The 14,500-nt window shown below is 35.7% G+C and overlaps 1 protein-coding gene across 1 annotated transcript in view; it reads right to left on the bottom strand.

The window, feature by feature from the left end:
* The window catches only part of LOC109532921 (IDLSRF-like peptide), a 17,719-nt gene extending 4,849 nt beyond the window's left edge, over positions 1 to 12,870 (bottom strand). The window contains exons 1-3 of the mRNA XM_019898064.2: positions 12,650 to 12,870; positions 1,055 to 1,172; positions 722 to 888 (exon numbers count right to left, since the gene is read on the bottom strand). Of these exons, the coding sequence (XP_019753623.1) occupies positions 722 to 888; positions 1,055 to 1,172; positions 12,650 to 12,794 (430 nt within the window). The 5' untranslated portion in view covers positions 12,795 to 12,870. The remainder of the gene's footprint in view (positions 1 to 721; positions 889 to 1,054; positions 1,173 to 12,649) is intronic.
* Positions 12,871 to 14,500: the final 1,630 nt, after the last annotated feature.

Genomic DNA, 14,500 nt, shown 5'->3' with positions numbered 1-14,500 from the left:
GGGGTCATGACCCCCATGACCCCCCCCTCTGGATACACCCTTGGTCAATAGACATTATTTCTGCCCTTTTAAAAGATTACCATTGTTCGAAAAATTAGGGATAAATACACCACCCCTTGGGGGCTGAGTTTGCGGCGCTGATCAAAATCGAGAAATATGTGCTCTGGCAATCAAAGAAACAAAGACTCCCGGTTTTTTTTTCGATATACCACCTTGTATTAAAAGCCAATTATAAGCCCAAACAGTGGTAGAAAACACTGAAGTGCCCCTAAACGTAAGTAGGAATTGATTGGTCTGAAATTGCAAAACTTTTCCCCATTAACAAAGGAAATTAAAATAAAAAAATTTCATTTGGTTCCTCAGAACTGAAACACATACCAAATGGAATGAAGAAGGAAAACACTTTCATACCGTAATCGCAGTTTGATCAAATTACTAACTATTGCAATAATAACCCTTTATTGAGCGAGTGACCCCCATTTTAGAAATAGCTTTGTTTATCGCAATAATTAGTTTGAAAGTTCGAAAAGATGGACTATTGGGACTATTGCAGTATTATTGCGTGTGTTTTAGTGCACATGACTAATTTCCACCCGTTGATATAGCATTTAGGATGTCTATGGACCAATTAATAAGTTTGCAGTTGGGTGAAAAATTCGCATTTGCTGCTAAATCTGCACTTTAGCTAAATGGGGTAAAACTACTGTTTCTCTCAACTTACCCGAAAGTGCAATAGCAACTTTGTCGACTCCTCCAAGGGGTTTCAATGCATCTCTTGCCTTGCTTCCGAACAGTTTTTCCAAGTAGTTCGGTCCATGGCTAGCCAATAGGGATTTGAGAAAACTTCCGGTCTCCTCAACTGGAGGCCTCTTAGCAGCTGTGCATAATCTGCAAAGGCAAAACAACATATTTCTAATCAAGTTCTGGATGCTGATTGTTAATTAACTATCGCGCTTAATTACGAAAATTAAATAACGAAATCACCCGCCTGGACTGAATAATTTATTGTTTGATACTGCAACAAATAGGGGATTTGAAACGAGTTGTAACTTGCCTAGAATCCTCATCGTATCCATCAGGACAATCTGGCGCTCCGTCGCAGAGATATTGAATCGATATGCAGTTTCCATCCCCAGGACATTTGAATGGCTCGTAAGGGTGGCAGGCGTCACCTAAAGTGGATATTCAATTTGTCATAGCAGTATTAACCCTCTCCATTTCGGTTTTCCCCAAATACATTTTCTCTCCTAAATATTCATGATTTTAGAGCAAACAAACAAAGAAGCCTACATTATTTGGCTGGAGTTGTCAATGCTATTCTAGTTTATTTAGTTACTGAAACATAATTTTTTATTTTAGATAATTGTTTTATAATTAGAACGTGCAAATATAGCAAAATTAATCAATAAAGGTAGCAAGCGTGTAATGGGGAATTTATTGGTGAGATTTTCTGTCCTATTTTGGCCTCGGGGGTCTGATGATGAGGGTACAACCCATGAGGATACACATAAACTATTCCTAGTGCCTTTGAGGGAGACCTAGCCTAAAGCCGGGAAATATAATTTTAACTTTACCTGGAACTGACAGAGTTTTCATTAGGTATCAGAATTTGATATGAAACCCAAGAAGGAAAGCTTTATAAATTGTCGATACAAAGCCTTCTTCAAACTCTCATTTACTCCATTTGAAAAAGCGGCTTTTATGCTCTTTGTTTTAAATCCGCCCCTCGAACCGATTTTCTAATTTGAAGCCAAATCAGAGCAAGATAAATTCGATAAAACTGTAAACACGATCCTCATCAATTTGCAAATTATGGATTTGCCAACCTGACTAAATCGGATCGGCCGGGGCTTTAAAATGTTGGTGATTTATTACAATAATGGACTCGATAAAATATTTGTTTCAGTATTTTTGGCATACAATACATTTTCGTTACTAAGCAAACTAGGAAAGGTTATAGTTTATGTAAACCTTCTATCAATTCGTGACGCTCTTGGCTATAGACGCCCATTACCCAAACATACTCTAGACCCAGAGGAAAAGTATTTTGTAGCAATAAATTCACATTTCCAGGCTTTTAGCGTTGGCTGAAAATGGACCTATGACTCAACATTACCAAAATGCTGGAATATTGCAAATCAACAAACCAATGTAGATTTTTACATCATCAATTTGTTAAATTGCCCCCAAAATGCGTCAATAGCAAATTTGTAAAATCTAACCATTTGGCCTCAAAGTTGAGACATTGATCGATATTGCCATGCAAATCACGCAAAATTGAAGCGTTTTACATAACTAACTCTTTGGCTGTCGTATCTAACCGAGTATTGGATGTGATTATTAGATAATTTCATTCTATAGCCTAGAGATAGGTACCTATGTGCTCGTAACAGATCCTAGACATAGAATACGGGGATTAATAAATATCTCGCGGTTATGCTGGAAAGGTCGTTTTGTATTAAATTAATTGCTTTTGTTAGCTGGGGTACGGTTTCAAACTTTCAACGACCACTAAAAACTTTCTTGAAAGAGAAATACCTTGGAGCTAGTCTCAACTGTTTGACATAGTTTTCTGTGGTTCATTAAGAATAGAACTCGTGCATTTCGCAAACAGTTTTAAACACTTTCAAATTATTCAATTGAGTGGAAAATTGTTTTTAAACTCCCACTCTTAGTGGATTCTTGGAACAAGCAGCTTCCAGAGCATCAGAGTCAATTAAAAGCATTTCAGTAAAACTTGCGTTTAACCGCACAAGTTCATTAAGAAAATTCACCTTTAATAAAATAGACCCTCTTGAGGTCGAAATAAATTGAATACGCATTTTCAGTACTCTGACATACTGGGGCAAGCGTGAAAAATGTATCTTATTCGGGCTTGTAGGGTGAAGCTCTGTGAAAATCGGGCCCTTGCGTACCTAATATAATTTAGATGTTGTTTTTTCAAGGGACCCGTTTTAGTCCTTAGAAACCACATCAGCAATTTACATTTATTACTTTCGCGATTGCTTTTAAAAGCAACATTTACAACGCATTTTTATTTCTTGTGCCAACATTCAAACTACAGCAACCATCGGCTTTAAAACCGCATTTGTGCTTTAGTTTAACAAAGAGCGCCGCATCCATTCTTTCCAAAGTCTATTGTGAGGCAGGATTAGGAAGTTTTCCTTCGCAGTAACTCAATTTACATATCCGGTATGTGAACCAGAAACAATAAGTGGAGCGTGTGTGCAAATTCAAAGCCGAAGAAAAGGAAATGGTTGATTTAAAATATAATTCACTATTTCAAAAATTTCTGTACAAGATTTTAAAGCAAATTCAATGAAAAACCACAATAAGACATGCAAGTTGTTATAGAGGGGGTTTGCTTTGGTTCGCAGCTTCCATTTAATAATAAACATAAGTGAACTGTTGCGAAAATTTGAAACATGGCCTGCTTTCTGCAGAATATTTTATTTCCACCTAAATCTGAATGAATCTCTTTGTGTCTTTTTTATTTATGGATTAATTTAAAACCTGACATGAAAAAAAGGAAGTATCTACATTTTCCAGGAAACTTGGTAATTGAGCTCGAAGTTTTTTCTAATTACCACAACAGACCAATTTCCAATATTTTCCACTTTCCGAATGTTAACAAACACAAAGGCAAACACCTTATCAATTAACACGTCCGAACCAATGAAACGTTTGGTCAATTATTAAGGTTCAACGCCTCAATTAGGGAGTCCATTGCTGATGAAAAAGGAGCTTATTCAAATTAGAAAGATAATTGTTTTGGAACGTTTTTCCAAATTAAATTCGGGACAAAATTTCAAGAGAAAATTTCATTTGAGGAAAATTGTTGATACAGGAATTACCGTAAATTATGTCCGAAAATATCTTTTCACATAAAAATTCGATTCAAGTCTCACATTTATATAAAAAATTGTAATGGTGCGGTGTGCGCAAAAATTTAGCCTCACTTGCCAATGTATGTTTAAGGGGACATTAGGAGTAGGAACAAGATGCACAACATGTTAATACCTTGTTTAAAATGAACCTTATTTTCGCATCTGGAGCAAAACTGGCAAATTCCTAATTATGAATGAACTCGCGAGCTCATTCGTTTCAATTATCGTTAAACTTTTATATACGAGATCCTCAAAAATTGTTCTCAGGGGCAAACCTCAGCTATTTTATGATTATTACCTGCACGCATTCCTAATAACATTTTTTATGTTCAATTCCCGGTTGTTTTCATACCATTCCTTCATAATTTGTTGGAGGAAATAGGGGACACTGAGAACATGATGGGTAAATAACTCGTTTATTTGATAAGGTGTAACGGTAAGAAATCGCTACCTGAGTTCATAGTAGGTAGAAAGGTTTCTGCATAATTGATAAAAAGATCTTGTAAAAATTTCATTTGCCGCGTCGTGTAGATGTTTTAGGAGAATTTGTGGAAATTTATTGGCAAATAAATTCGTGAGGGAATCCTTGTCATCAAAATTAACTTCATTTTCGGTCCGTTGCGCATTATATTTCTTATTTTTCTATTTAGCAATAAAAAAATCTTATATTTGCTCAATTGCAAACATTAATTCGCCAGCTCTTTTTCTAATGAAAGCAACATGTTCTACTGTCGGCAATATTACCCCTTAATGCTTTCTGCTCTGTTAAGTAGAAAATATATTCGCTCAGGTGAAAATATTGCCTCAAATATTAGAAGGCAAAGGCCAGCTTTATTGCCAATTATGATGCTATTTTTGGCACGTAATTCTGGAAACTTAATTGATTCTTGTTGGCACTTAGCACCTATAATGTTTCTCGAAATATTTCCCACACCGATTTACTTAAATTTGCAATCACTTAAATGTTAATATTAAATATCAACTTCTTTGTTATCCCGATACAGAATAGTCTTTTTAAGGACAATTAAAAAATAATTGAGCAAGTTAAAATCTCATCTGACACGCTCATCGCTTAAATGCACTTGCTATAAAATAGGGATATATAATAAAATATCGATCTCGATAAGTCAAGCATCAAATTATCCGGAAAACTGTAACCAACCCTAATAATTTGTTAGGCAATGTTGCATTTTTAATTTCAGATCTTTGCATGAGTTAGCCAATTAAAAGGGCATATATCCCATGGTAATTCCTACCGGTTACAAACAAACGTGTTAGTCTAATTAATATTTCACGTTTACTATTATTTTTATGTCATTATGTCGTGTCTGCTTTGATGCAAGCGGTGGAACTATTGAGGGCAAAAGTGCAATTTGAAACAACTAATACAACTTATTAATGCGAGTCTTCCCGCAAACGTGCTTGAAATGGAAAAAGTTGCATCTATTGAATTGTCAACTACGAAGGGTGAGTGCTTTTCACTTTCTACAAAAAATCTGCTCGAAGAAAATTTGTTTTTCAGTTTAAAAATATTGAAGAAAAAATTCGACAGTTGAAAAAATATTCAACTAAAATCATGTAAAGGTGAAAGACTTATTGAAAACTTTGTATTTCTCTGTCAAACGATTGGTTTTCCTAATGCAAGTTTTATTTCAGGTAAATATTCGACTGTGTGTATCGACGTTAATAAATTCGGTTACTTGAAGTGAAAATCGACGGTTCAGTTCAAATATTTATTTTTTTTGCTGAATAATAAATTCAACGGTTCAACCCACATCATCGCCATCAGTTTCATGTGATGGTTTCTTTTAAAAATTGGATGGAAATGTTTTTTTAATATTTTATTTTCTAATAACTCAAACTCGGAATTATTACTTACCATACGCATATTCGTTTTGTAATGAACTGCGGAGATTGAAACATGATATTAAGTTTCTGACATGCAAAAATCCCATTTGGTATTTGAGAATTCCAAGTATAACACATCCCCTAATTTTATTGAGTCTGCTCTCTCCATTAATATTCAAGAATGCTTCGTTCCCCCATTAGCTCTATTAATTTGTTCCCCTTAATAAACCTGGATTGTGGAAGCTTTTGGCCTTACTCTCAGCTTAGAAATATATACGAAAATCCAATTAAAACTTGCCAAATGCAACTTTCGATGGTTCAAAGCAATGATTTAGGACAGTGAAAATGTTTATGTACAGTAGATAGGACTTTCAATCTAATTTTGCAAACATTAGTTGATTGAAGTAAATGGTTAGAAAATTTGTTTGCGTAAACATTTTTCTCTAGTTGAGAGCTTTGGCTATTGAGCCGGAAAAATGCCTTAAATAGCATTTAATGGCGCTTGAAAGTATTGATTGCATATTAAATTGATGTTCTATTTGAAATTTTGACCTGGAGCCGCTGGGTTAAATATATACCTTGAGGCCTTGTAATTAATCCGAAAATCGTTCGAGCTAAGCAGCCAAATAGAACCCCATTATGCTTAGAAGTCACTATAAACGAGAGCACAATAATTTAATTAGACTCCATTCTGTTTTGCTGGCGTTTTCCTAATTCAACCCTAAATGAACAATTTTAACAAATTTACAGTTTAACCGTGCATTTCCGCCCCTTTAATTTTCTTACATAGTACAGAGGCTTTGATGTATTCGTAAAGCAGACCAAAAACACCAGAACATTCAATAACTTGGTAGAAGAAAAAGTTATAAAAAGCATGATAAATACACAAAGCTTAAACGAGACATTGCGAATAACGTCCCATTTGGCGTAGTTGTATAAATAATCCAGATCCGCTGCTGGTTTGCTCAAACAACAATTGACTCACAAAGGGAGAATAGTATTATTGGTGTTAACCCAAAGTTTACTAATCAGTTCACGCAGCCGTAATCATGTTATTTGTAGAAATGCTGGATATAAAAGAAGCTGCTGGATTAAAGGCCAAGCGATTCATCACGGCGTGAAAAGAAACCTTTTCATTATTGCGCCTACTTCTGTGTTGTCCAAGTATTTCGGCATTTTTCAGGGATTTATTGCTTTCGCTTCTTTTATATGCCTTATTAATTCACAAATTGTTAGCTATTTTTGTGCAAAGAAGACGAATGCTTTTTTTCATCTTTAGTGGTAGAGACTTCAATTAATATTCCAACATTCAAAGAAGAACTTGCTGCTACTAACTATGACGTTCTACCTGAATCTAATCATACATTTTTTTAATGTCTTTTCGTCTAATTTTCCTCGGAGATATGCGGGAAATTATTTCAGAATACATGAAATGTATTTCGCTGAAAGAGCACAACCAGACGCTTTAATCCCACAGAAACGCTTCTTTTATTTGAAAAAAACTACGAGCCGTTACTTTATATGTATTTCTGCTTTTCCCTTTATTTTTCTTTGTGCGCCGAGCATAAAAGCGAAACGTGACGTTCAGATTTCCCAAAAAATGGTGCTGATTGTGCTTAAAACATTTTTATTTCATATTTTCAATGGGCTCAAATGGCAGCATTCAACTCGGACGCTGATGAAGGTTTTCAATTCACACTATATACTTCGAAATGCCATATTTATTCCTATCTTGGAATCGACCATTGAAATTCTACTGAACTGTTTTCTTCTGTATTTATATTACATTTGAAAGAACATGACAAAACAAATTGGAATGTTTAAGTGAGGTTTCTCGTTTTTTCTATTCAGGTCCCAAAGGGCTTTGTATTTATTGCTCGCAGCTGAGGCAATTATCTGTTTCCTTTCTATGTATTTTCCGTATGCATTTGTATCCAATTTTCAAAACGGGAACAATTTACGCGATTTTCATTAGTTCTAGAGAAAACTGGGGCCTGCGGGTCAAGTACACGTTAATTTATAGCGCTGCCTCAAATCGTTCGGGATTTAAAATAATGCGTTTGAAATCCAGCTTGACAAATACTTCCATTAACTTTAAATAATGTGTTTCTGTTCTTTTAGGCGTTTCCAATGGCATGTAAATAATTGAATATAACTTCTGATTCTGAAATATGGTCGACATCGAGACAAATCGCACAAATACATTGATATTTCAATATCAGCAGTTTTATTTAGATGAAATTCTTTTCCTTTGCGATCTTTTTGACGGATACATAGAGTATTGAACAAAAACGAGAGCCTTTTATAGTCAATCATCAGTCTGTTGTTTTCACAATTGAAGCAAACATTGCATGGTTACTAAACGTAGATGTTTGTTCATTAGGTTTCAGCGCATTTAAATCTTCGACCGTGCATTTCCAACGTTTCACTGGAATTACTTCGTCTGCTTACTCCGCGTAGTTCGACTTTGAAGAGGAAAAATTGTCATTATGTTTCCTTTCAGAATGTACGTATTGCTTACACGTATAAAGTGCTCTGACCTGGATTAATCTCAAACAAATTCAAGCAATTTCTTGTTGGCGAAGCCTTTGAGAAACAGTCTTTTATATATATTTTTGTAGTCTAGTCAAGATTTCGCATAAGGACATGTTAAATGCGATATATTATAAATATTATCTAGATTGGGTTTTGATTTCATATTTATTTTGTATTTTAATATATTTATGAAAATACTCAGACTCTATAGAGAAGGTATAAAAGGTTGCCTGAACCCGAACTAGCAAGGGCAGGAGCGGATCCTTTCTGGCAAATTTATATTAATCTGTGTTTCGGGAAAACACGAAAATGCTTTGCAAATCCAAGGTTTAACAAACGACTTCAATTATTTCAACTCTACTGAGATTTGCAAAAAATGGACGCAACAGGTAAAGTCCGACGGAATATGTATATTATTGCCTATCCACATCGGCAAAAGTATACACTTTTATGCTGATTTCCAGGAAATTGAACGTGACAAGGGAGGATAATATATTTTCCTAAGGTAAGAATTTGGGCAACTGAATCTTCCATGGGACGATCAGACAGACATTTCCAACTAAAACAACTAAATTTCAGTGTAGTTCAGTTAATTTAAGTTGTCGGCACATTTCCTATTAGAATTCCTCAGCGTTAATGGCCTCTTTTAAGTAATTCGCCTCAAAGAGGCGAACTTGATAATCTATTTTGTTTGCCACAAGACGTACGTATTAAGCACTGGTTTGGATTAACTTTCAGGAAGACTTTCGGAATTCCTCTTAGGAATGCCTGTATACCCTTTACAGTATAAAATCCAATTTTACCTGTTTCGTCTCATAGAGACAGCGCACAGTTTCTAATTACAAGTTTCAGATTTCCATGCTTCTCAGTGCTCATACTAACAAAATATATTGAGAAATTTCTCGTTCTGGAACTGAACTAAACATATTCGTCCAACCGTATTTTATTTCCGTTGAAACAAAGCATATCAATTTCGATGTCAAATACACACCTTCACACATTCATTTACTGAACAAATGCGACATTTTTAAAACACTGAATTATTAACTTTCTGAAGTGAAACTAGATGTGGTTTTATTACGACAGAAAAGGCAATTTACTGGAGGGTTCTGTGTGTTTATTACATAAGGTCACAGGTCGACGAAGTTGTTTCGGCATGTTATTAGGGCGTAGGTAGTACTGAAGCCGACGATTAAAACTTCAGATCAGTAAATTACTTTTGCGATTTATATGCCTGAGTTACCTTAATATTTCTATGGACAAAAATTAAACAAATATTTATAATAATTTTTTTACCTTCTAAACACTTTTATGGAGACGAATTTTGCAACATTAATAAAACGAGGGACAATATCAAATTATTTAAAATTTTCCGCAATTTAACTTCACAGGCGGACAGCGGTTATAATTTGAAAAAGTTTGAAATGAGCTAAAAATCCCAGTAGAATTAAATTCTGTCCTAATATTTCAAATAATTTCAAACTTGAAAACTCCTGGATAAATTACAGAAATTACGTCCTTGACTTACAAATTCTTAAATCCTCAGCCATTTACATCGCAAAAGAATCCTAATTCAATAAATATAATTTCATCTCTTTTCTTTAATTTAATAAACTTATGATAATACAATATTTCACTTCTGAAAGCCTGTTTCTGCTTTTTGGATACTACACATAAAATGCGGCGCTAAAATCCAATTAAGTTTCAGCCTATTAATGTTTATTTCCGCATTACTTTGACTAAAATTATGCAAATTATCCAACCGACTTCCGCAAAAACATAAACTTCGGTAAGTTACCGGGCCATTATCCGATGTCCTATAAAAGTTTATCGATGAATCCTGGAGGATCAAAGGGGAAAAACCCGAGAAAATATCAGATTGCAAATTTCCCAAAGCTCTTTGAAATACAGTGAAAAGCTCTTAGAACCGAAGTATTCGAAAAGGATAAAATTACGGCTCGGTTAAAATGGGACAAGAAAAAACACAGCTTCTGTGTTTAAAATGTACGTAAGCTGACTTCATCAAAAATATCCTCTCAAAAGCTGAATCCGTAAATTCACTCAAGACCAATGCAAACACTTATTTAAAGTGGCTTTCAACTTGTTTCAAAATTTGTCAGAGATGTTTTATTTTACTTTCAATGAAATTCTGTGCTTCGCTTATTATTTTCATTCTGAATATATTAAATTAAAACAGTTAAAATGACAACTTTCCACACTCTCTATTTTTTCTATGTATTTTTTTCACTGTAAATCTGCTGAATATTCAAAACGTTAGACCTTTGGGATTATTTCGTGACTTGAATTGGGGAATTTTTTGGGCCTTTAGGTCTAAAATCGTGGATAATCCTTCCTTTCTGATGCTTCGTTAACACAAATGACTGCTGCGCCAAGCCCCTCTGAACATGCGAGAGACACATGCTAGCGAAACGTCAGGAAGATGTTATTTTCCACGACAGATTAACGCGTGAAAAACTGGCGGGTTTCTTGCGCACATTTTCAAATAAAACACGGCTTAACAGTAGATTTTAATCAGACATTTTTTTGACACGAAATCTTTAATTAAGGTCGCTTGTGTATGTATAGAATGCCGTACAAAACAAAACATTAAGCTGACAGCAATCATATTGTAGGAACCTTACATGTTTGTGTAAAGTTTTGCAGTGAACAATATAAAAGCACACTTAAATTATCATTTTATGGCGTAATATAAATAAAACGTACATTTATGCCTGCAGTATATTTCCGAAGACGATTGACAGTATCGCTGGCTTATCATAATTCGCGGAATTGCCACGAAAAATTTAATGTCAATACCTATAAACCTCGCCACATTTCTTTAAGAGACCCATGTTTTCCTTATACGAGCCCTTAATTTTCCGGACTGTTGAACTTTTCCCGTATAGTTAAAAAAAGTCCATTGATGGGTTATACTACCAAATGTGAATTCATTTTATTTTATGAATAATTCAGAAAAAGACCCTACTTGTTGAACGGGGGCGAATTTTACCATCGTTACTTGAAGCTTGGGATTTTTCCCTTTTACCTACATAATTTCCAGCAAACACAAAATTTGAAACTGAAATTGCCTAAACTGCAACTGCACGATGTACCAATTGTAAATAAATGACTGGAAAAAATGAGTTGAACGAGCACTTTTGCATTGTGACATAAACCTTGAATATATTAACCAATATACAAATAGCGCACCGGTTTCTTCACTTCTGAAGGACGTCTGGCAGTTAAATGTTATGAGAAAATAACCAATGTGGAAAACTTTCAGACACACTAGGCAAGTGACCTATATAATTTCCATTAACTAGATAAATAAAGTGAGTGCGTATGTTGCCTTTGTCCGCAAAATACTTTGGCCAATTGCCTCAATTATCCGGCCTATTAATTTCGCTTCGATGAGAAAGCTTTTCGGCAAATTGATACGTTTGCGGAGTACCATTTGTTAACCAAATTTATCGGAAACCCAAACTGGTTGGTCATAATATATTTCAGCGAATGGTTTTCCCACCAACAGCAATCCATCGAATTGCTAACGGGTTATTTTCAACAAACGTGGTTTACACTGTTCATTTACTGCATTTGGCGTTTTGAACGATGTTAAAAGCCACGTTCATCAGCATTGCAATTTATTCCCATTAATTAAACTGATTTTGAGGCAAAAACGGATTGTTCTCATATTTTGCCACATTGTAATAGTGTAAAAAATGCGCTGCAATGGAGAAATTTAATTGTTTTCATAATTTGTTAGTGTATGACGGTCATTTTGTTAATTTCGCATAAATAAGGATTTCCGTCGGAAATAACGGGGCTATTCGATGAATTGAAGCTCGTCTTAAGGTATTTGCCTCACGTGATGGTCACCTAGAGAATTCCGGTGCGAATTAGATGAAATTAAGTTTATCATAACTCGGGGAAATATGACGCATACTTTATTTCTCTGGTCGACTTCGGCTTGCCGACGGCAAAAATACGGCGATGTGATTCGAATTTGGTAGAATCCGAATCTTAGTAATGCGAAGAAAAGCGAGTGAATGGTGTAAACGATATCGATCGCATACTGCGACACAACTGTTGATGTCTGCACCCAACAAGTGTTGGAGTGTCGGAAATGGAATAGTTAAGGGCGGAATTAACTGCGAACTTCAGCTTCGTTAAAACTTTCGTATACGTGAGAAATCAACTAAATGGAAGACCTGATTACGAGCTGCAGCTTCCCTAGGTAGAAGGGAAATGAATAGACCAATGGCAGTTGGGTTTGAGCGGAATGTTTTTCAGACGCAGCGGACGGAGTTTGGGAGTTTGATGAAAAAGAACAATAGTCAAAAACGTGCTAGTTGTTTACATAGATGGAAAAGGAAACTTACCACGTTTAGCGCTGATGTGCCCATAAAGACGTCTCAGATCGATTGCCATAACCGCGTTGGGGATCGCTGCTACCATGGTTAAAATAACCAGCACCAAAAGGAGAGGATGAGGCGACGCAAGCATCGGCCGTGCCATCCTGACCATGGCTGGGGCTCAACAGACCGTAGCCGACTGAGCACTGCGGCTTCGTGCAGTTTCACCTAGTTGCTTTATACAGGAGCAGCTTTATACAGCGCTGTTGCCGATCCGCGTGCGAATTGGTTTTGGGGGCGGTGCTGCGCCCCCGTAACTTTTACCCATTCGTGAGAGCCCGATGGAAGAAGACAACTCTTCCAATGGGTATTTTCGTCATGCAATTACCTACAGGGCGATTTAATCCATAGGGTTAACAGAAACATTCCAGGATATATTTTCATCCCCAAGTTAAACCCCGAAAAAACTCTTCGGGTTATAAAGTCATTTATTTCCTGTCGCCAGCTTTTTATTTGGAAGCACGACCTCATCATACTATTCTTTGAAAGCTCCCAAATTTTTTGAGGATTAAAATACTAGGTGAAACCCTTGTGCAGTTAAAAATGCTCCTCACTTAAACCAGGACAAGATAGAAGAATGTGAAATTATTGCCGCAATAGAACGGCTCTTTGAGGAATCTTTTTCATCTCAAAAGTGTACGTTTAAAACTGGACTCAAAACAGCCACTATTAGTGATACGATTCAATGGCGAGAAGACGACAATTTTCAAAAAATTCGTAACATGGTTCCTTACCTTGGCATGATTTGGGAGTACCACGGTTTTGAAGCCAGAAGATCTCAAAATGATTTTAAATAAAAATTACACTTCATGGAGTCACAATCCATTAAAAAAGTTATGTGCGACTGTAAGTGGGACATTTTTCAAAAAATTCTGAACAGAGTTCCTCACCTTGGAATTACTTGGGAGTACCAGCGTTTTGAACGTACAAGATCTCAATGTGAGCAGAAATAAAAATTACAGCGAGTCTCAATCGCATGAAAAAGTAATGTGCGAATTGAGTGGGTGCATTAGGTAAATGTGAAATATCAAGGCGTTTGTTTCAATGTGTTTGTTCAGTGTTTGTTCGTTTCAAATTTKCTCAAMAAAATCTTCGAAGTACCCCTCTCGTCAGAATGATTTGGGATTTGGRACGGTGGTAGCGTTTTGGAGCTAAGAAATCTCGAAATCCGTAGAAATATCAATAGCAAAGACTTGCCATCCGATRAAAGTGTTATGTGCGGSTATAAGTGGGTGCATTACGCAAATATATGAGTTTGGGGAAAACTAAGCCAGTGATATTTTGACCACGAGAAAGACGAAATRCTAAGACGATGCAAGACATTTTCTTGAGCTTGAAATTTTCGTATTGATGATGTGGTGACGTGATCAAATTCTAACATTTTTATAATCTGTGTTTACTTTTACTCTCTTCACATTTGACACACTTACACACAAACAGGGCAAGATTAGTGAAGTAGGAATAAATAAAAGTCGACCCCAAAAGCGGCGAATCTGACCCAGAGAAGGATATAGACGCATACAAAAGCACCGTTTTTGGCGATTACTCATTTTGGTGGTTTTTGAATGGTAAAAATCGGAAAATGCAGAATACACCAAATACTTCATATGGACAGCAGGATATTTCTGTCCATTTTTCATTCGACCGATTTTGATGTACTACCGCATCCCACCTATAAGCCGGCCTTCACATTTTGTAAATATTTCCGTATTACTAAAAACATTCAACATTCGTACGCTTAAAACATATTGAGATTTTTGTATAATGACAGCAAAATAATTCTTCGCCGCTCATTTCCAAGGTCTTGAAGGAAACAGG

This window comes from Dendroctonus ponderosae, unplaced genomic scaffold (assembly GCF_020466585.1).
Source record: "Dendroctonus ponderosae isolate FM_Combo_2020 unplaced genomic scaffold, Dpon_F_20191213v2 Dpon_F_20191213_1, whole genome shotgun sequence".
In the NCBI taxonomy this organism is placed as follows: domain Eukaryota; kingdom Metazoa; phylum Arthropoda; class Insecta; order Coleoptera; family Curculionidae; genus Dendroctonus; species Dendroctonus ponderosae.
This window is presented reverse-complemented; position numbering and strand designations above follow the sequence as displayed.